At 36.3% G+C, this 23,760-nt stretch overlaps 1 protein-coding gene across 6 annotated transcripts in view; it reads right to left on the reverse strand.

The window, feature by feature from the left end:
* Window positions 1-323: 323 nt before the first annotated feature.
* Window positions 324-23,760, reverse strand: part of CDH11 (cadherin 11) — a 193,081-nt gene continuing 169,644 nt past the window's right edge. For all 6 annotated transcript variants that reach the window (XM_052796678.1, XM_052796680.1, XM_052796681.1 and 3 more), the window contains 11 exons: window positions 21,729-22,124; window positions 20,167-20,461; window positions 19,262-19,381; window positions 18,609-18,776; window positions 14,806-14,993; window positions 13,051-13,304; window positions 11,933-12,069; window positions 11,613-11,734; window positions 10,685-10,802; window positions 4,228-4,479; window positions 324-3,224 (listed from right to left, as the gene is read on the reverse strand). In XM_052796678.1, coding sequence (XP_052652638.1) covers window positions 2,728-3,224; window positions 4,228-4,479; window positions 10,685-10,802; window positions 11,613-11,734; window positions 11,933-12,069; window positions 13,051-13,304; window positions 14,806-14,993; window positions 18,609-18,776; window positions 19,262-19,381; window positions 20,167-20,461; window positions 21,729-21,956 — 2,379 coding nt within the window. In that variant the 5' untranslated portion in view covers window positions 21,957-22,124 and the 3' untranslated portion in view covers window positions 324-2,727. The remainder of the gene's footprint in view (window positions 3,225-4,227; window positions 4,480-10,684; window positions 10,803-11,612; window positions 11,735-11,932; window positions 12,070-13,050; window positions 13,305-14,805; window positions 14,994-18,608; window positions 18,777-19,261; window positions 19,382-20,166; window positions 20,462-21,728; window positions 22,125-23,760) is intronic.

The raw sequence follows: 23,760 nt of genomic DNA on the forward strand, positions 1-23,760 counted from the left end.
ACAACCCCAGCCCACGGTCTTCTCTGATTTGTCTTGGGGACTAACCCAGTACTGCTGCACTGGGCTGGTTTTTACACTCTCAGATTATAAGCCTGAGCCTCCAGTGACCACTGCTGTAAAGTTTAACACGAATAAACGTCCTGTTGTTGTGCCAAAACACGCTGTTCATTTGGGGTGCTGCAGGTGACACGTAATGAGTATAATTCCCAGCATTTCAGAGGTAGTGTTGGCTGAGATTAGCAAGACTAACTTAATAAAGCACTATGATAATCGCATATTTGCTGGGAAGGGGAAAAATAATCAAATGAAAAAGGACAAAAACAGCAGGGAAAGAAAATTTATTTCCAAGCATCTACGAGAGTGCTACAAACAATAGAGACTAAAACTCAAAGCATTTAAAACTATTAAAAAATGTAGTTGACAATGTCTTTCTTAAAAATTAAACATAAAAATGTAGAAAATGCAGTTATTAATTCTAAAACTTGCTCAAAAGTGAAATAAACCCAGATAGCATCAATGAGAATGGAGTCCTACAAATGAATTTTTTTTACTTTATTTCAATTTGTTAATTTGTAAATTGATACTCGTTTCATTTTTAAATGTTTATTTAAATTTATAATGGAGAAATGTGCAAATCTAGCAAAATATTCTTTGGATTATAAACAGAGAAAAATCAACAACCAAAGAAATTTGAACCGAGTTAATAATAAACTATAGAATTATATAGAATGCATACAGCTATAATAAAGTGAAATATTACAATAAACACTGTAGAGCAAATCTGCTGATTTAGCAAACTCTGCCTTATAAAACATAGGGATATAATGGGACAAGTGAATATGTTACAAATATAGATCTGAAACATCATTCATAATTTTAACGAGTTAAATTTTAATCTAACTACATATATGGGGGTCTTCAGAAAAGCAATACACCAACAAATCAGATTTCCTCTCAGATCAAGCAGTTTGGTATCTGACTGCAAATGAAGGACAGGGTCTGTAAAATGAACGGTAGAAAAATGTGTACATTTCTATTTATTGCCTCTTCCCATATTGCAGCTGCTGATCTCTGACCCTAAACAGCAAACTATATTAAATTTAGCAGAAGTACAGCTGTACACAGATGCTGAAAATGTTGATGCGCAGAACATATTCCAATCCCTTGCTCATTCTGAACTAATATAAAAAAAGTTATAGATCATTTTTCGATTAAAAACATACATTACAAAGAACAACTCTGAAAGCACTCTGTATTTCTGTCATCACAAATTAAAATGTCTTCCTATCAGTAGACAATGCTATTCTACTGCAGTAAACGAAAAAAAAAAAATCAAAAGAAAAAAAAGTAAGTGCCAGAATCTTAATTACTACTCAGGTAAGGTAATTGTCAGGTAGAACAGTCTTTAGGGAACTTATAGCTAAACTGGGTCAGATTTAAGTCTCTAGAACCCGCAGAAGCTTAGCACAGATAGGGAAATTCACAAGCCTGGAGCAAATTGTAAGTACAGAGTACTCCTGTCCACTAAGTCATTTCTGAAACCTCTGGAATTCCTAAGATATAAGATAAATGCATATTACATGGGAAATATTGAAAAGTATTACACTTAATTTAATCCAGAAAACACAGTAGTATTATATGAAGATTATTACTGTGTTCTGGGAGCAGCCACAAGCCGTAGATAGAGAGGGTACAAAATGTTCACCAGACATTACATTTTTTTAATCTAAAAAACATTTGTAAAATGTACTTGATTTTTAAATAATCACTTAACAAGGCAACAAACCAACTACAAACACATAATAAATAAGGCTATTAAAAGGTCACAATTGTAGTAAATTAGTCAGAACTATAAATGGGACATTAGAAACACTATGTTTTTCCTTATATGCTTAATAACCAGAACAAGAATTAAAAAAGAATCAGTTTATTTCAAAGTCTGCTTCTTATATTGAAGCACATATTAAAGCAACAGTACAATGTTCATAAAATATAAGTGTGATGCTGTAACATTTCTTACATGTCAGAATACTGATATTTGTATGTATACTAAAATAAGAATTTTAAAATTGTACAAATAGATACATTAAAAATGACATAGAAATAGGGCGCCTCCCACTGCAACAAGACAGAGTTTTTATATCTGGCACGTATTAGTTCAAGATGAAAGTATAAGCAAAAAGATTTACAAGAATCAGCAGTAACAAGTTTGATGCTCAAGAGACATAATAATTGTACATTGTACTGTACATACATCATATGGGTTTAAGCTGGCTGAATATTATATATTTCAAGTTTAAAAATGCACTACCATATAGAGTGTCCATAGTTTAAGGCGAAATTACAGCTCAGAACTGTTATCTTTTCTAATTTGTGGAAGCTTCTTTGACATAAAAGATTTAGATGTTCATAATACATAAAAGATTTCCCTTATTTGTAGGTTCACTTTTAGCATTTTCCTTCATTTAAATATTTTGTATTTCTTAAGTGGGTTTTTTCCTTTAGTGAAGTTGGCAGCCAACTTCTGTATTTGCCTTTTGTAGGAAAAGGTACTTCACAGTATTTACCACTTTTATGTCCTTTTTTTAATCAAAGGAATCCTCTCTGTCAAACTTAAATGTTTAAATGAGATTTTTCTTGATTTTTAAAAAAATACCTGCTTACATTTCTTCTGGATTCTTCAGAACATCGGACACAGTTCTTAAGGCCAAATCTTAAACTTTATTGTTAAGAATCATCATCGAAAGTGTCTTTGGAGCCATACAAGTCTGCAAGTTTCTTAAATCGAGGTCCCCAATTTTGTAGATAGTCGTAGTCCAAATCAGAATCTGTTGTCGCTGACTCTAATGAGCTAAGTGAACCAGCCACTGAGCCTCTTCCTTCATAGCCATAGATCTGAATAGAGTCGTAAGGAGGAGCAGTTGGATCATTATCAGCCTCTTGTATTCTTGTGTTGATGAAATCATCAACATCAACACTATTAGGAGCTGGCCTAAGCCCTGGTCTTGGCATATACTGATACTCAGGTTTTATGTCTTTACGAGGAATAAATCCATTGATGCCATCAGGGTTCTGCAAAGTAGCTATGTCAAAAGCTTCAGTATCTTCCTCTCCTCCACCTTCATCGTCATAAGTAATAATGTTCTCTCGGACATCTTCTTCTTCAAAAACAATCAGAGGTTCTTTTTTCTGCCGTTTCAGTGTTACAAACAACACTACGATGACTATAGGAAAAAAAAAGCAAGTTAGACTGTACTCTCAAAGAGTAGCTGCTTTATAAATAGATTATTGCATTCACTGAAACCTCAGCTTTTGTGCTGCAGTTCATCATGTATTTTTGCTAAAGTCTGCAATTTTAGCATACCTAGCTAAGTAAAAGCATTGATGTTTGTACACAGAATTGAACGTACTGATTTGAGGTTTTCTGTTTGGGCTGAATGCCATTGCTCTTACTAATTGCTCATTACTGCAAGATTAATTCAAGAAAAGCATTTGCGGGCCCCCAGTGCTGCACGGACACTGTGACGCTGCCTTTGAGCAGTCCAATCACATGTATATCTGCAACAAAACAAAGATGAATCTTTACTCTCTCCTGTATGCCCAAAGCTTAACTCTAATTCCATGTTTCATTTCCATGAAAATAGAATTTTTCTTAAGTAACACCTCAAGACACATGCCTCTGTTGTTGTGTTCCTTCTCACTGCAAGTTTCTATAAAATAACTTTAAAATACATAAGAAAAGAAAGACTATAAATTACTATGGGCAAATTAAAACATTTTGCATAAATATTTTCAAATCATCAGGAAATGCTTTACAGCACTTTCTTAAAAGCGGGTCTTCTGAGCCATTCATTTGTCTTCAACACAAGAGGAGTTAGAGGGAAATAGCTGGCAGGAGCCATTAATCCTGGCTGACCTCAATAAGGAACTTGTCATCCAGGGAAGATCACAAAACTTAAAACTGTATGTCATGACCTCCTTTAAACAGTGTCCCTGATTAACTGATATTAGGCCACAAAAGGACATTCTCTGAGCACACCTAGACAAATTCATTGGTGTTTGCTATTGCAGTTATCATATATTGGATTTCAGCCAGGCAGGTTAGTACCTCCTATAAAAATAAAAGCTAAGAAATTAAGATTCATTTATCCATCTTGGAGCTGAAGACAAGGTTAATTTTTTAACACAAACAAGTATAGAAGAGTAATAAGTCAAGAACTTTTTTACCTAACAAAATCACAATGCAAGCAAGAATGGCAATTAAAGCTCCGGTGCTTAATCCAGCATTGAGGATGTAGGCTTCGGCATTACAGGAGAGCAAGGAGCCATTACTGTCACAGCCGCAGACCCGAATGGTGAGGGTGTTGGTGCTGCTCATAGGGGGAAGTCCACCATCACTTATTACAATAGGGAGAAGGTATAAATCTTGCTTTTGGCGACTAAATCCTTCACGTCTAACAAGAACACTTGCTGTGTTATCTGTTTAAAGAAGAGAGATAGTCATCGTTATTTTTTCCACAAAGTCATCCTCTTAGTAAATATTGAAAAAACATATCTTGCTACAGTGGGTCTGAATTTTTAGATGCCTTAGCGTTACTTGTACAATGAGCCGGTACAAAGTATCACCTTCCTAATAACCCAAGAGCAATTACAGTATTGTGTTTCATTCATACAGCAGCACACTCAATTTTCATTATTTTAGGGTGATGAGGGTAACACAAGAACACAAAAAATCTCTGTTAGTACCTCCTTTTAGCACCTCACTAACTTTCTGGGAAACTCGCAATACTTCTTCAACTACCAGAATGACTGGACCTTAGGACTGCTGTTTGAGCTGATTCTAGTCTCTTTCCAGAATTAAAGCCTTCAGTGGAAGAGTAAAAAAGAAATCTCCCTGATTTATTTGTTGTTCTTGGTGTCAGACCTACAGGAATGGATGGCAGAAATCTGTACCAAAATGGCCTGTGTTAACGACACTCTCAGCAAAATGAAAGCCAACATTTGCTATTAGCAGATTTGAGCCTCAGCGTTGACCTTTCAGTGAGAAACACCAAAGTGAGCAGTATTTTATCAGAACCTGGTTTTCATCCAGACTCCCAAAGCCAGAATTCAGAAGGCTTGATCATACGTGCACAGTACGCCTGGGCACATTTTGAATTACGTGGCTGTGAGGAAGAGTTAAAGCAGTGCTCCAACACTCTTTCCAGTTCTCACGGAGTGGTTGCCTGCCATGGGCTTCCTGGTGCAGGGGATGGAAACCAAGCTGCCACCTCAGCACAGAAGGTTATTTTGGATGGTCCTTCACACTTTGCGGGGCAAAAGCATTTGAAAGGGAAGTGTGTGACATGAAACGCTGGGGTGAGACAGCCAGTGCGTCCTGCTCCAAGCCATGCCAGACAAAGGCTAGGAAACACGAACAGCATTTCTTTATCGTGCTCCTTGTTTCTCAGTTCTCAGACCGAAACAAAGTTTATAAAATTGTAAACACGCTGAAGTAAATAAAATTAAACAATCATATCTATGGTTTTCAGACCTTCAAAAACTAGTTTAGGATGAGGACTTATTCACATAACCTTTTCTGTTTTGCCATGTTCTTTATTTTTCACTATATAATGGAAAGGAAAAAAAAAAGAAAAGAATGGTTCTTTTATCTACTAAGGGAGGGCTATTCACCTCCACCGGTACCCATTTTACTATTGCCTCAGGGTGCTGCAGAAGATTAATCATTTTCCTGTTGAAGAGTCAGCATAAATTCCAGAATTTAATAATGCAAATCATAAAACCTCTCTTAATGATCTAATCACTGCTATTTCCATGAAAGTTTGTGAATAAATTATACTGAAAGAGAAGTATTCTCGCCTTATATTAACCACTCTGGCAGGCAGTGCCCCCGATGTAGGATGAGGTCTGAATCTGTCCACAAATTTGGTGGACACAGGTCAATTTATGAGATGAGAAGGATGTTTGCACTAGGGCCCTGCTTATCTGACTCTCCCACTAGTAGCTTCTACAGATCACACCAGAAAGGATGAAATTTTTTTAGGACGTTCCTAGATAGGATCTGTTTGCTACATGCCAAATTAGTTCATCTCCCCATACTACACCTCTCCTGCCAGGCCCACCACACCTGATGCCCAGTGTGGTTACCTCAGCATGACAGAACTGGAGTCTTTCTGATACTGAAGTCTCACAAAAATAACATCTGGATAGTAATCAGCTTGTTAACTTCTCCTTTGCATGATGGTCATATTGGCTAGGGACAGGGAAGCTGATAAGGATCTGATTATATATTACTTGTGGCTTTTGGAGGTGCCCTTCATCTCTTTTCAGAGACTTTCTAACCCCTTAAAGGTTTACAGGCAACATTTGCCCAACAAATGCAAGGCTCTGTAGCACAATTTTTTAAAGGACCTTAGTGATATCAGTGTGTGACAGGAGTCTTATTTTAGGACTTTAAATTAATGGGCTTGTAACAATTTGGTATAAATAGAAATGTAACATCTAATATCTATTAACCCATCAACTAATACTTGAACTAATATATATTGATATAGAATAAAACTATTCCACAGGGTTCTCTAAAATGCATTTAATCATTCATTTTCTCAATATGAGAAGAAAGATCTGCTCTATTAAATGAAAAATCACAATAGGACAGATTACTCTTGTAGCAAAAAATATGAACATTAATAGTGGGCCGACCTACAACTGCCTAGAGGCTGCAAAGGCAATATGGAAGGAAACACAGGCAATATCATATATTAGTATATTTAGTCTGTTGGCTACGCACTTGTATTATATTGTATTATATTGTGTTATATTATGTTATATTATATATTATTGTATTTCGCTTGAATTTTGGCAGCTTAAATAGTACTCCTAACTCAAAATAAGAAAAGGATGTCAAATTATTCAGTTACTATACAGACAGGGCAATTCCACTGCAGTCAATTACATTACACTAAGGCTGAATTTGATCCAATGGTTGATTTATCTGGTTTAACTTGAAGTGATTTCCAGCTTAATATAATTTAAAAAAAAAAAAAAATCCAATCAACATGCCTGGCTAAAGTTTAAAAAGGACTACCATGTATCAGCTCTAAAAGGTCATTTTTAAAACTTTTTTTCTGTTTATGTTCACTTCTCGCATTTAGAAGAAACATAATATCCATAAGAGGGAAAAAAGCTCTTTTACCTAGATAAAAGATAACATATAATCCTAGCTAATATTATCATCCTTTCTTTTTCATTATTTTCCAGTCCCAGGAGTATAACTATAATCCAGGTATAATGGCATTTTTTAAGCCAAGAAACAGAAGTTAAATGTCAATACCAGCTTAAAACTATTACTTAACACATATGGGAGCTACCTGACTGACAGTCTTAACGAACACAATGGGGGTTAACACAAGACAGGGAAGAAAATAGCCATGTCAACACCATCCAGAAAAATACACACGGTCTCATTTTTCCAGCTATTATTGTCTGGGATATCCAATATCCAAAAGTGTTGTAAGTGAAGATTACCTATACTCTCCATGAAGTCTTCACAATTAGAAGTTAAAATTGTATTACTTTATGGTGATCTTTATAGTGATCTTCCTGACCTTTGGTTTTCATCTTTTTCTCTGGTGATCTTATTGATGGTTTTCCAATTTTTCTTCTGCATACAGGCAAATGTAGCTTAGCTTTTGGCTGGTTGTTAACCTATATATTGTGTAAGGAGGCTTCTAGATTAAAGAAGCTGACTGCAGCGTGAACATTATCACCTATATCAGAGTGTGAGTGCTGCTTCAGCAAGAAACCTAAACAATTTCAGGGATCCAACTGTCTAAAATCATTACCAGGCAGCAGCAATTGCTCTGGATAATCAAGGCAAAATCCCATAACTTTATTGTTCATATGTTTCAAAATGTCTTGATTAAAAGGTCTGAAATTGAGAGCCAGAGGACATGTTTCTATTAAAAAAGTGGATTTTAGTCACTGATTTTAGCAGACTCACAAATTTAATTTCAGTCTTTGCAAAGCACTATCTTGTGTATTTGAGAACATTACTACACCTCGCTTTTGCCGTTGCGGTGTAATTCGTCCTTGTGCAGCATGGTAAAGCAAGGTGGTTGCAGTCCTTCCAGCAACATTGGCTATGTGTGAGGCCTCCACACGAGGTGAGTGAGCCCAAGTAAAGGGCATTTCGGTTTAGGAGAGAGCAGGATTAAAAGCAGGAAATCCGTTTGCTAAAAATCCGTCTCTCTGCTGTGAAGTGCCATGAGACTCTACTGCTCTTTTGAAGCTTTGACTTCAATAGGAGTAAAATTGAACAGAGCCTGGGCAAACACAGTACTGTTTATTTACGTGATATAATGTAAGTAAACAGCGCAAAAGTAATTCAGTGTTTTATCACAGCATGTGATAAGCCATTATCTCATGTTTTCTATGGAAGATAGTCTCAGCTGAAAAACTTGGTAACACAGTAGGCTATTAATAGGATGTAGAATGTGATTATGTTTTTTGGATTACTGCAGTATGTGATTACTTTTAGGAGTTGGTAGAAAGAAACTCTATTAAATGATAATTATAGGACTGTATTCACTTTAAAGTTCTGTAATAGACCCAAACATTGGAGTTTTCATTAACTCTCCTCCACAGTTAATAAAGCCATTTTTCTCTGAAACTAGCAGTTCCCTCTGAAAGTGGCGGCATGGTATATAGACTACTCAGATTTACAACTGAAAAAAAACCCAACAACTTTAAATGATTGTGTAAATTATTTGACTTGCAAATGGTAACACACTCTCTCTGAGAAGTTTTTTTATATGGAAGTACCTAGAATTTTAACTTTTTTACTTTGCTCTCTACCATACCTTACTTAAAAAACCCCCACAGAAATAGTTAAATTAACAACATCACTGCACTGAGGATTTTACAAAAATGAGGGGAAGACAGGATGGAAATGGATGGCTTTCATTGCACTATTCAGTTCCCAAACATGAAATTATACAGGAAGATTCAATCCTTAAATACTGTCTTGTTGAAATAACCTTTTGCAGTATTGTCAGGTTCACTGCATTCAACTGACATCATCATTTCAATTACAAAACATTTTTATCTGGGTTAATTTTGTCATTAAAAAGAAGAATGAATTTGCTGCATATGAAAATGAAGGATTAGTGGAATTGGCTGGAGTCAGGAACCATAATACCATTTGCCTGCAGCTGTATCAAAGCATCTCAATTCTAACCTATGCTGCTTCTGTTAGATTATAAAATCTAATCCATTTTCAGTTTGATACGGTGACCATAAAGTATCTTTTAAAGAGAAACTTGGCCTCAGGGTCTCAAGCAAAGAATACGTTTTCATTTACTTCCCTCTAAAAATACATTCATCAATTTTTCAAATATTGTGGTTTACTACTTTAAAGAGAATAAATATAACCCCTCCACTGGATCCTTTATAAATTGCTTATGTATGTACAAGTGTCAAGCACTAGGCAACAGTACTACTTTGATCTTTCAAGAATAACAGAAATTTTGTTTGGGAACTCTGATGATAATTACCCTCACTTCAGATGTTGATAGAGATATAAAGCATGCCACAACATAATACTTGAGAGAAAAATGTTTTTACTGAAATCACGTATCTGGATTATGCTGCTTTTTGTACTTCTGGCAATCTAGAAGAAATCATTTGGATTCATTATTTAAACCAGTTCAACTGAGTTCTACTTTCCAGAAAACAGTCACATTTCCTTCAAGCATTAAACCTTGCTAATGAAAACCAATTTCTTAGAAGCTGAAGCAGTTTTTTCCTGTACAGGAAAATAGCAAATTAACATTGAATGAGAATATTATATTGATTATTGTTAAATAAATAGAAAAAAAATATGTAAAATGGCTGAAACTGTCTTTTTTCTGTTTACCCCACTCTGGCTTCCTCAACCGCTGGCAAGTTAGGTTCACCGGTGCTATTATGTTAGATGATCAAATAAGTTTTGATGCTCACCTATGCCTGGTTTTTTTTTTTTGCCTACAAATTTCTTACATCTTAACATCAATCTGAATGTAAGGCTATACTATATTTCATGAACAGAAAATTGGCAAAGGGATCAGGATACCCATATCCTGAGATACACCCAATCTGGGTATGTTTCACAACAGAAATCAATATTTGTATTTCCTACAAAAGGTTAGTGTGGCAGTGATTTTATTCCATTAGGAAACTAGTCTATGGCTCTTCTGATTCATAATTTAGAAAAAACTAGCAAGCAGAGTAAGGTGAACAAATACAAGCAACCTAACAATTTATCCTGCCTCAGCTAATTTTAGCTTAGCAAGTAAGTTTTCTCTGAATCAAGGAGATCTGCCAATTACATTTAGTGAATGTTTTTGTCAATGTTTTTTACCCTCTTCCTGGGAGACAAAATGGCAGTGGATTTTTCATGTAGGATATTATTATATAATTTAAAATATGTATTCAAGAAAATGAAAGTGAGTTAACAAGCATTACATTATTCCAAGAACATCCTTGTATTTGAGCTATATTTTTTTCTGCCTTCCTCCTCTAAATCTCTGGAAAACAGACACTCTGTCAAAGTTAATGAAAATGCTGTTGCATGACATCATGTTGGCCATTAGTTTTACTTTGTCATTTCTTTGGACTCTAGTACAGAGGAAATCTTCACACAAACCTCTGTTGTCTCTGAGTGTAAAATTTGGATTATGAATAATTTCAGGTGGTAAACTGAAGATAAATCTTGGTCCATTGGCCGAGTCATCCTTGTCATCAGCACTAATTGTAATAAATTGCTGTAAAAGAAAAGTACTCTGTAAACAAACAGCTCCTTCTCTCGATACATCACATATAGACAGCATTCTGAGAAATCTCTTGAATACAAAGAATTCTGAAATAGCAGAACCCCCCCAAACACCTCAACAAACGTATGCAATTATAAACACAGAGCAGACTCGAAACTAGAACAGGCTATCTTTATTTGCTATTACATTTAACCAACACAGAATTATAGATGTAAAAGTATATATCTCTATATACATTCTTATATACAAATATGTGCTAATGATGACTTAATAGACTAAATAAAATTCTGCAGAAAATTCGGCAGCTCAGAGGAAGTTAAGCACAATGTCCTTTTCAAACTGCTACACTAACTGCAAAAGTGCAGATAATGTGTAGAGCCATATTTCTGTATGATACTAACCCCTCTTCCTCACAGATTGCTCAGGGATAAATCTGTAGGCTAAACTCCACAAGCACTGTACTGTGATTCTTCCCATAAGATGCTGAGTATTTCTGTCATTTCCAAAACAGGCTCACAACTGGGAAAGCTGCTCCCAACCAGCTTCGCTGCCCATGTGATGGCAGATACCCAGTCAACACCAGCCATATTCAATGCACGAAAGCACTGTATCTATAACTGTTGATAGCAGTTCAAAATAAAAACACAGGAAATTGCCTTTCTGTGTGCTCTAGGCATTTTGGCCCAAATTTCAAAATAAACATTCATTTACTACCACTCATTTGAGTTGCCAACACAAAACTGGGCTAACATCCTGCAGAAAGAAATTCATGTGCAGGGAAGATGGTGGGCACAGGCATACCTGATTGCTTCGAGCATTCTCACAGACAAATGCTTCATAGGCTGCTGCGAATTTTGGAGCATTGTCATTGACATCAACGACCTTAATTGCAACTGGAACTTTGGCTTCCTGGTGTTGTTTGTCTATGGGAGTAAGCAAAACCAAATCAAACAGAAGCAGGAAAACCCCTCAAAACAAACAAAATCCCAGCTGTATCCAGGTAAAAATGAAATAGGCTAAAGTATTTCTATTGGGATTTATTGCAGCTTATCAAATTGAGACAATGAAAAGACTACAGAATTTATACCATTGATTATAAAATACCTCAGTGAAATACTTACGGACTTCAACTGCAAAGACAGAGATATTATGCCAAGCAATTTCTTCCCTATCCAAAGCTTTTATTGTCTTGATATTGCCATCTTCTGCGTTAATAATAAAATATCTTTCAAGGTCAGTGTGACGATCAATTGAATATCTAAAGAAGATTGAAAGTCAGTAATTAGATAAAAGGAGGACTTAGTAGTTTCATGTATCCAAACTTGTTCTAGATTGTTATTATTTTTAAATAATTGTAAGTAGTACACTTATTGTTACCCTTAATATCATTGTCAAAGGGATGATATGTGTTCTTTTAAAAGGAGATTCATCTGGTTGGTTTCTGCATTTAGAAAAAATATTACATCAGAGTGTTTGTAGTAAGTCAAAATTTTTGTTCTTTGAAGTCTCTATATTAAAGCCCCCAAATTTTCTCTATTCTCTTATGAAACATGATAAAAATATCTAATGTGATATTTATGTTTTCTTCTGTTTCATATTAGTCATGAAGATCTTTTAAGTCTTCTGATATTCAGATTACTCAGAATGTTAATTGATCATACCAGATTATTAAATATTATCCATTATCTACACATTTGTACAGCTTTATACAGCTCCAGTTTTTGTATCTTTACCTTGCAATACTTTACCTTGCAACTATAGCCACAAAACAGAGTTTCATAATTCAATTTACACTTAGAACATGACAAACAAAAATAAATGAACAGAAGACTACCCAATGTAACTGCAGAAAGTAGGTGTGTGTATGTGCTTGTCATTAGCAATTAACGCTTAACAATAACCCAACATAATCTCTAACCTACTGCATAGACTTCTATCTTTTGAAAAAAACATGATGTGATAACAGCATAGGCTATTTTATAGAAGATATAATTTAGAACAGAGTCTAACACAGATGTCCTTAAGTATATTTTAGTTAGACATAGCTATGGTATGCTTTCTTAGTGATACAGGCTTTGAGAAACTAGTAGCTTATGGAACAAGACATAAAAACAATGCTGTATGGTTAAAGTTATTAATATTCTGGGTGAATTTAGAATATCACTGTGCTTGCAAAACTTGCATAACAATTCTAAAAGCTAATGCTTAGAAAGAAACAGCATGCTTTAATGAAGCATACCTTATAGCACTGTTTGCAGCATCAGGGTCTTTGGCATGTACTTTTCCAACCACAGTACCAGATGCTGCATTTTCTTGTACTTCAAAAATATAACTTGGCTTTAAAAACACGGGTGGCTCATCAGCATCTTCCACTGATATCTTCACTGTTACTGTGTCCTTGAATGGCCCATTGCTGATGAACTTAGGATCAATATGTACATTGGCTGCCTCTACCTTCAGACTGTAGGACTTTTTGGTTTCAAAATCTAAGCGCTGCGAGAAACAAGACAATGCATTCCACAGTTAGGAAAACTAGAGTGTTAAAAGCACTAAGCAGTCCCCTAGTATTCAATGACATAAAACAAATGTGAGCATCTGTCAACAAGCTTGGACTGAAATGTGTGTATTTAAAAACATAAAGACTCAAATGGAAGGAGCTACATTCTATGTACGGAGCAGCATAGGAAGGCACTCAAAATATCACGACAGAGTCCTTGTCTTGCTCTTTGCTTGCTGTATCACTCAGGAGAGCATCTTTACTAGGAAAATTAGCCTTTTCTTCATGCAGCCTTCCAGGTAGCACAAAAGAGTGATGGATAGGAAAGGGGTTCCCATGGAATGCCAGGCTTGGTCGATCCCAAGCTGGCAAGCTTTCCTTTAGAGATATGGATGTGGCTTGAATTGCTAATGGGTGCACCATGAGATAGGACACAGAGAAGTTAAATTATTTAAGTAGTAGGGGAAATACAAAGATGCTTTGCAGTGCTTTCATTTCTGTAGTTCTTTCCATCCATAGATCTCATAGCACTTTACTAAGGGGAGGTGAGACAATGCCCCATGAGGTAAGTCCCTTTGGGAGTCTGATCAAAGTCACAGCATACCTGCATTATCATTGACATGAAATGGCTGCAGTGTTGCAGTATTGGTAGCCTCAAAATGATCACGCAGGTGCCAACCACAATTCACAAAGTATGCTAACACCATAGACTGAATGGTGTGACAGTTCACCCACGTTTTAAAATACACAAAAAATACACTCCCACCTCTGGAACAGCTACAGTAACTGAACCACAGCATAGTTTTGACTAGAGGAGACCTTTGGGTCTCTTCCTGAGAGACTGCCCCAATGTGCAGGGCAGGGCTAACTTTGAAGTTAAGTTGCCCAGGCCTTCTCCTTTGAGTTTTGATTCTCTCCAAGACAGATGAATAGCTATAGAGATACAAAGGGCAAAATAATAATGCTTAAATAATGAATAAGATTTATGATTACAATTTGTAATTTATAATTCATTTTAATAACACTTTTAAAGATCACACTGATGGATTGTATATGAAATCACCTCAGTATTTTTGCTGCTTTTTGCATAGCCTGTGGCTCCTTCAGAACAATATTGTGGACAATGCACAGCTGAAGAATTCAAACTATAGGGCATGAGGCTATTCAGACTGAACATAAAGCAACAGTGAATGTCTGCTACTTATCAGCACTAGGCAAAACTTCATTAACAATGAAGCTGATGGCATTGTATTTTACCGTGACTTTTTATTATGAATTCATTTAGTTTGTGCAATTAATCCACTGTACAGTATTTATGTAACTCTTCTTGGTTATTTTCTTCCATTCCAATTCAGCTAATGGGGAAATGGAATATTAAGAGTTAATCACAGCTTTAGAAACACACATTTACTGATATTTTAGCTTAGGTGGTAATCCTTTATTACCAAATATTCTGTCAGCAACAAAGGGTACTACACATTAGTGGGTATTACTCACCTTCTTAAGCTTTACAACACCTTCCTGAGTCTCATAATCTGTTGTAATTTCAAACATATCCATGCCATCTCCATCAATGATGCTGTAAGCTACTAAGCCATTTTCCCCAATGTCTGGATCTTTGGCCTTCACTCTTCCTACTTCCTCTCCTGGGACAGCTGCTTCCGACACTGACATCTGATACACACCTAGTGGAAGAAAAAAAGGCACTTGCCTTAAGTATGCAGTCTGCTCTCCAGTTGTATATTTACTCATTTAACTTGTAAGTTCCAAATAAACGCAGTAATTTTTTACATTTTCAAATCCCCTGAAGGAATGTTATGTTATAAAGAGCTTTGAGAAGCAAGTCATCTGTGAAATCTTAAAAGACATTGCTAATCTATATAACATTACCTCCTCACTAATGTTTTATACAACATCTGTGTATCATTCTGTTCAGGGTGGGGTTAAAAATACAACCAATCATTCAGAATGCAGAAATTGTTGTGACATCAAGGTTAGCATTCATATCAAAAATGTTATTACAAAAATGGAAGAAAAATTCTCTTTCATATCACTCATGGTATGACCTTCAACTCTGTAGAGTCTAGAAGCATTTCTGCCCATTCATTCAGGAGCCACAAATTGTATACAACTAATTGGATAAGACCTCTCTGCTGTGCTGGCTAAAGAATAAATCTGCTGCTTTCTGTGGCTTTAATTTGGAGTGTGAACATATAATAGCAATGAGTATTAAAATTTAACACAACAGAGAATACATACCAATTTGTATGGGACCCCATACCAAACAAAAAATGGCTTTCCCTCATCAAACTCCAATAGGAAAACCATCCCCAAACATCCCACAGATGTGCTGCCATACAGGTTTTTCCTTCCATATTCAGGGACACCGGAGGACACCAATACTGTTCCTGGATAAATCTCTCTCCAACAGTTGTCTTTTCGGCAGCACTGATCCCAGGACCTTCCCAACCTGCTCCAGAGTTCAGATAACATAACCTGATCCTAAATGTACAAATCTACGTCAGCATTTTCTGCCACTTCATCAGCATTAATAAATTGGGGGGGAAAAAAAAAACCATGAGAAAATAAATTAATCTAATTTATCCCACCCTCCATAATTGCTCTTTGTTGCTACCCGAGCACCCTAGGAACATCAGTACATCAAGAGACTTACACCAGGCAGGGACTTGGCTCATTACCCATAAAAACAATTGGCACATGTCATCGAAATAGGTCATTAACTCCAGTCACAAAGAACCCCAAATTTAAGCACATAACTCATAAAGGGTTTGAGCAATGAACATAAAAAAAAAAAAAAGAAAAGAAGAATTAAAAAATCAATCACTTGGATATTTATATAAACAGGTCAAATCCTGGGTTTGAGTTACAAAGCATTCTGAATTAAGGTTTTAAGTTGAGGGTGAATGATTAAGTAGAGTAAGTGCTACTTGGTGTTTCTGATAGTTTTAAATATTCTCCTAAAAAGCTCAGTAAAGTGGCTTGAATTTGTAGAGAAAAATCCATCACTTGATGGAGTTACTCAACAAAATACCATATACTGGGGTCCCAGGTTATGATTTGGAGTGAAAAGGTATGTTTGTGAGGTATGTAAAACCTGACATTTTTAGGGTTTAATACCTTCCTATTAGAATGGTAGAAAAGGCTGACATAGATTTTTACATTTAGGGACTGGCTATGTAATTTAAGCTCTTGCATGAGGGTGCAGGAAGCTGCAACATTGGAAGAGCTGTTAGAGAGACGGTCATGTCCAGGACATATCAGTGTCATAACGGTTGCTCAGAGGAGAAACAGGGTGGGCTGGGCTGGTGTGTATACTGCACTCCAAAAAAAACCCGAACCCCATGCAGAGATGAGATGCAGAACAGATGTGTGGGTCCATTAATGTACTTCCACCCAACTGTGAAGACTGAATCTGTTAATGTCAGCCCTGATTAATTTTATATCTGAAAAATAAATAGCACAGGTATAAAAAAAATGACTTTATTTGACCACCAGCAATACCCTTCAACTGTCAATTTAAAATTGTAATTGTACTAAATTTAGTCTGTATTGCCATGGTAAATATAATCTTGAGGAGTATCCAGTCTTAACTTTTATCCTTATGGACATTCGCCATTCACAGAGAGTGTTTACAGAAGTAAAGGATGAGGCACCAACCCTTAAAATGAAAGGCTATGTGAAATAAAAAATGATGCTCATTCACTTGAAGGTCTGTCAAAGACCTGCAAGGGCATAATCAGGAGCTGTTAACAGATTGTGCAACACTTTCATCAAGGGCCAAGAATAGCAAGACACTTCAAGTCTGAGATATACAGCTGTAAGAACATAAAGTAGATCTCCTTTCCATTGTCCATCTTCATCAAAAAACAAAGTGGGTTTGTTCATTGAAAATGACTATCATAACTATGCTTGCGAATAGCTATGAACATGGAGTACTGAAAGGCATGACATGAGGCCACTTGGAGACTTCTTTCAAACACTGTAAATCTACCTGGAGAGCTTTCTGCTGCATACATATTATGTGCCTACTGCATACTGCAACTCTCCCAACACAGAAGAATCTGTTCCTACCAATACATACAGGGATTTTTGTTTTAACCTCCTCCTATCTCCACGCTGCAATGATTTCTTAAAGTTCTTGTGGTTTGAGCAGAGTAGTAAACACCGCTTGCTTTTTTAGTGTCTTTTACATCCACACTATAACTATGAAAATGGGAAAGGAGGTAAACCAGCTTATCCCAGCACTGCTGCAGGGCAGGTACATTTTCTGGTATTTTTGACAGATTTGGTTTAACACACAAGACAGTCCTCAAGAAATGGGGCTTCTTTCTCCATTAACAGAGAGGTTCAGACTATGTCTCCCTGATCATATCATAGGTATATTTCCAATATAACATGGTCCAGTAGTTTAAAAAAATGAAGTGTAAGGTTAGGAATCTTTGTAATCCAATCTTGACCTCAAAAGGTCTCACTGCAACACAAAGCAAATAATTCAGATACTAAAGCTCTATATGTTTGTCCTGGTTTTGGCTGGGGTAGAGTTAATTTTCTTTCTAGTAGCTGGTATGTTTTGGATTTAGTATGAGAAGAATGTTGATAACACACTGGTGTTTTCAGCTATTGCTAAGTAGTGTTTATACTATGTCAAGGATTTTCCAGCTTCTCACGCCCAGCCAGGAAGAAGGCTGGAGGGGCACAAGAAGTTGGAAGGGGACACAGCCAGGGCAGCTGACCCAAAGTGGCCAAAGGGATATTCTATACCATGTGACATCATGCCCAGTATATAAACTGGGGGGAGTTGGCCTGGGGGGGCAGATTGCTGCTCAGGAACTAACTGGGCATCGGTCGGCGAGTGGTGAGCAATTGCATTGTGCATCACTTGTTTTGTATATTTCAATCCTTTATTATTATTATTATTATTATTATTATTATTACTACTACTACTACTACTATTATTGCATTTTATTATTGTTGTTATTATCATTATTGTTATTATTTTCTTCCTTTGTATTCTATTAAACTGTTCTTATCTCAACCCATGAGTTTTCCTTTTTTTTTCCCCGATTCTCTTCCCCATCCCACTGGGTACATGGTGTTTAGTTGCTGGCTGGGGTTAAACGACAATGTTACTAGCAAAAATGTGCAAATAATATTTATCTATTCACATGTGTGCTGTGATAATCCATCAATTACTGCTTTTTGAAGTTTTGAATATGTCTGATACTATACAAATACTGGTACTAGTAGTAAATGTGAGTAAGGATTTTGTTGTTACTTACTCTGTGGGAACTTTGGTGGGTTGTCATTGACATCTGTAAGCGTAATTGTCACTTTGGTTGTCCCTGAGAGGCCTCCCATGTGTCCTCCCATATCTTTTGCCTGTATTACAACGTGATACTCTTCCTTAGCTTCTCTGTCCATGTTTGGAAGGGCAGTTCGGATAATTCCTATAAATACAAAGAAAATATGGCACATACAAATTTTCACAGGTTCACATCACAAAAGATTGGATACTACATTTTTAGCTTGCATTAAAATACAGCAATATTTGCACTGATGGTGCAGATTCTGTTTTCCCTACACTGTGCATCATGCTATGCAAGGAAAGTAGCCCAAATATTCAACACAGCTGAACATAGAACAACCCTGTAGAATTACAGTTCAGCAGAGAAACTGCCATTCCTATCGTACCATATCATACCACAAAAGAAATAGTATCATCTTTCTAGTGTAGTGTACCCAGAAGCTCTACCAAATGCCAGGGGATGAACCTGCAAAAGAGCTTAGCTAGAATCAAGAGAGAATGAAGGAAGGTTTGCTCAAACACATCAGTAGATATACCCAACTGTACTGCTTCAGTCAATATATTTACTTCTTCATTTTAATGTATTCCAGTTATGAGGTCCTACTGAAATAAACTGCTCAATGATACCTGTTTGAGCTTCCACTGAGAAGTACGGCTGACCTTCAAGAATACTGTAAACCAATTTGGCACTGTTCCCATAGGTAGGATCATCAGCATCTGAAGCTGTTACCTGAATAACTGATGTACCTAAAAATGGGAAGCAAACACAGAAGGAATATAGTCAGAAGCAAACATGTCTGTAAGAACCTTGCAGAGATGCTTTCAGTCATACGGCATAACTATTTCTTAACTTTTTTATTTCCAGGTCTGGTAAATGAAAAAAAATTACATGGCAATTTATATACGACAAAATAGACTCATACGATCCATAAAGATTTATCACCAGCTGTGATGTGGATTAATGTTCTAAGCAGTGAAGATATAAAAGTCAGCAGTCATTCTGTACCATTATGGTTTTTTTCCTCAGTAGTTTAAGCGTTATATTGCTTTTGTCGTTAGACAGCTAAACAATAGAGCTTTCTTTTTACATTTTCCTTAGTAAGTTTCAGAGAAACCATTCCTGTAAGAAATCTCTGAGATAGACACAAGCTCAAACAGGAGATGAAAAAGGAATAGATAGTGCGGCAGTAACTCCTTAGTGTTATTACCCAGCTCTGCCAAAGGAATGATCTTGATGTTTACCCCAGAGGATTCACACTCCATAAATTCCAGGGGACCCTCACGTTCCTTCCTAGGAGGAAATAGGCCTGTTCTAGGAACCATCTAGAGACACTTCAACTGTGACAGTCAGTAACTGTGCGGGGTTTGAGTTGGTCTGCAAATTAGATAAATTGACTGAGTCACTGGCTGAGCATGAAGTAAATTTTACTTCCCCAAATTCTAGACGATAAGAATTAAATAAAGGCAGGACATACTGACAATGCAACATCTTCCATAAGGCCAGGAACTGAAGTGCATTTATGAGTACTTACCTACATTTGATCTCTCTGGCACATTGGCATGGTAGTTTTCATGAAGAAACTCAGGCGGGTTGTCATTTATATCTTGAACTTTAACAATGAATTCAGAAGGTGGTTCCAAAGGTCTGTTAGTGTTCCTGTCTACAGCTTGTGCCGTGAGAGTGTACTGAGCTCTCTCCTCCCGGTCCAGTGTCTTTGTTGCATGGATGTTCCCTGATTTGTCATCAATAACAAAAATGATTCCTGCTCCTTCACCTGAGAGAATGTATTTAATGTTTCCATCTCCAGAATCAATATCTGAATGAAGCTACGAAACAAGAAACAGACATACCTTAACAAGATGGTATACGGTTCACGTACGTGTTTATGAAACAAAAAAAATCATGAAATTACTATCATTTCACAGTTTTCAAAAATCTTGTCTTACATCAGGCAATAATCCATGCTAGGGCACATGCCGTGAACACATCTGCTCTGCATTCAGAGAAGCTGCCTGCACAGACTTGCATGCTACCACACGTAGGGTGCTACTGAGACCCAAGCTTAAAGATTTAAGGAAGAGAATACATGAGAAGACCGTTATAACGGGTTCTTTATTCAAATGAAGTTGCAAGGAAGAATCATTTTCACAAAGATTTTCCACACTTTTTACTAACCATATTCCACTAGGTTGCATGTAAAAAGCTGTTAAGTGACAAATGGGAAGTAATGAATGAGCCAATCAGTGACTGCCAACTAGTTTTTAATTAAAACTTCTTTAATATAAAAGGAGTAACAACTGCTTACTAAACATTCTTACTTTCACAACCAATGCACACCTTAGTTTGATGGATGAGGGAAACATTGAGCCAAGTTACAGATTCATTGATTTTATATTGACATCTACAAATTGCACAATACTAACCATCTTTTAAACCAGAATACCCTCAATGGTATTTGCTGTCATTGATCCTGTTCTCTGCTCTTTTTGTGCTGGGGTTAAGTCAACGCAGTTCTGCTGACCGTTTATAAACTGGCAAATATAGTGTTTTATTTATGTATTTATATTCTGTTAGTGTTAGACAGAATAAAAAATTAGTGCAGGATGTGTGTACGTACACATGTGCACATAGATATATATCTCCCTCTGTACATAACCCTCATATATTTAATTTTACTGATAACTTGAAAATGAAAGGAGGAAGAAATACCTATTGAGCAGTACACTTTTACTGAGCTGCTAGGTTAGACAATACGTTTTTAATTACTATTTTTAAAGACCCAAGAATGATACCAGATATTCTTGAGACATATTGTTGCTCAGGTGGTTGCTGTGGTTCTTGCTGTTGTGTTAAATAACAGCTTGTATACCTTCATGCAAAGGCTGCTGAGGTCAATAGAAAAATTTGTATTCACTTAGGTAGTACTTTGCTTAGCACCTTAACTGAGCTACAATAAACTGATTAATTTAGGTTAGTAAGTAGCTGCTGAAGAAGCAGCTAATACAACAGAAAAGCAATGGCAAGAAAAAAAGCAACTCCCAAAATAATAATATAAATTAATAATCGATGAATGAAAAAGAAATTTTTTCTTACCCTTCCTACTAGTACAGGATCTGGTCCCGTATACTCTTCTATAACAAAGAACTGATTCCACACCCAGCCTCTTTTTGAACGATGCAGAACTTGTCCTTCTTTTCCTTTTTCATGGTGACCATGAAGTGATGGCCTTGTGTGGTTCAGTTTTTCTGTAGTTATGGCATGGCTGTAATACAGCATGCCCAGGCAGATAAGAGCGGCATGTAAACAATTGTCCTCCTTCATTTTTGGTTATTTTCTAGGCACAGGAGTATCCAAGAATCTACCCCTTCCACCCTGGAAGTCAAAAAGTTTGGGGCTACTGAAAAGTTTCAGATAAAATGTTCTGCACATAGGATGCCACCACACATTAAACACATCACTTTAATGCTCTGCAGCTTCCCAATTTAATTCCTGAAAGAAAGTAAAAAGGAGAAGATTGTCAGTTCTTTTACATCTTTGAGGTGTAATAATTTTTTTATTAAGCAAAATCAAACTAGGACCACCTTGGGAAATTTCAAGATAAGAAGAAGATTAAAATATATTAATAATTCTGAAATACTGAGTAATGAGCATATTTGGTGTTTTGTTACATGCAACTGCTGCCTTATAATGTCTCCTGACTTGCTGGTTAGGGCACTCATTTGGAAGTTGAAAGATAGAGACTCATATTCTCTCATGATCCTTCCAAATGGATTTAGCCCAAGATGCAAGGTAACTCTAGAAATACCTAATTTATATCTAAGCCCTCTCTGGAGCTTAGATATAAGCCTTAGATATAAGCCGTTAAGCCATAGGTTTAGCTAGAAGATAGATACCAAGATACTTGCTTATCAAGAATGGAATATTTCTACACATGCCTGGAAAAAGGCCTTTTCATGACCAACAGATTTTCGTGCTGAAAATAACTACCTGTGTTTTTCTAGGCAGGAGCAGTGGCTGACAGAACTCCGAGGACCTACATTTTGGATTTAGACCCTTGAAGTAGCCCTTCTACCACCCTCTGAGGATCAAGTCATCAAAGCGGAGAAGCAGCAATGATTGCCAATTCTGCTGTCTTTGTGCTGGTGACGATAAATGCCACAAACCAATAAAAGCATATTCAGATACTTTTGATAATATAACAATTGATTGGGCTATTTATTCCTACTTTCCCTGTGATTTAAATTACCAGAATTATATTGATTTCTTACTTTCTAATCATTCTTAAAACACTAAGTCAGAATTAATATTTGAAGAAGAAATTATATAATATAGTGAAACCTGAACTAAGGTCTATACTTCCAGCAGCTAACAATCCATCATACAGGCCACTTGTGACTTATCCCTGGGGTTTCCAATATATTCTCCTTGAATCTTTACAGAACAGCCAATTTTTACAAGGTCCTTACAATGTTTGTTTCAGCTTCCAGTGTAATTCACTTTACTCTTCTGCAAGATACTAATAAAACACTCAATGCTATATTCATGCAGACATATATATAAATACATGGTACCATCTTCTTTAAAAGAGTGATTTTTTAATGAGAAATAAGGAGATCTTACACACAGCATTTGTAGCAGAGAAAATGTGAATATAGGGAAAAGCTTGAACCTACATCACATTCTATAACTGCAGCAACAGGTAAACATCTCCCTAATACCAAACCCACTCATCTTGGGATGTCTTTCTCAAATCCTGAGCAGTCATGTCCTCCCGTCCACGTCCCTTTGCACAGTTACATAAAAATACACACCCAATGTTGACAGACAAGGGTTCGTAAATAAGTAATTCATAAATAAGGAATGAAATATTTGGGTTTATTTCCTCAAAAAAAAGATTAGTTTTTATTTTTATTTTATTGAAAACTGAAATCACCTCAATTACACCACCACAATGGCTCCAGCATAATGAATTAAATTAAAGTCATACATGTAAATGCAAATGCAATCTGGCTTCCCTGAGCATATTTATTAAGTACAACGTTTGGTTTATCCATTCAATTTTTTACTATTGTTATACAATGTCACATTACAGATGACTCATACCAGCATGGCAGACATGAAAAAG

Source organism: Harpia harpyja, chromosome 9, assembly GCF_026419915.1.
Source record: "Harpia harpyja isolate bHarHar1 chromosome 9, bHarHar1 primary haplotype, whole genome shotgun sequence".
Lineage (NCBI taxonomy): Eukaryota > Metazoa > Chordata > Aves > Accipitriformes > Accipitridae > Harpia > Harpia harpyja.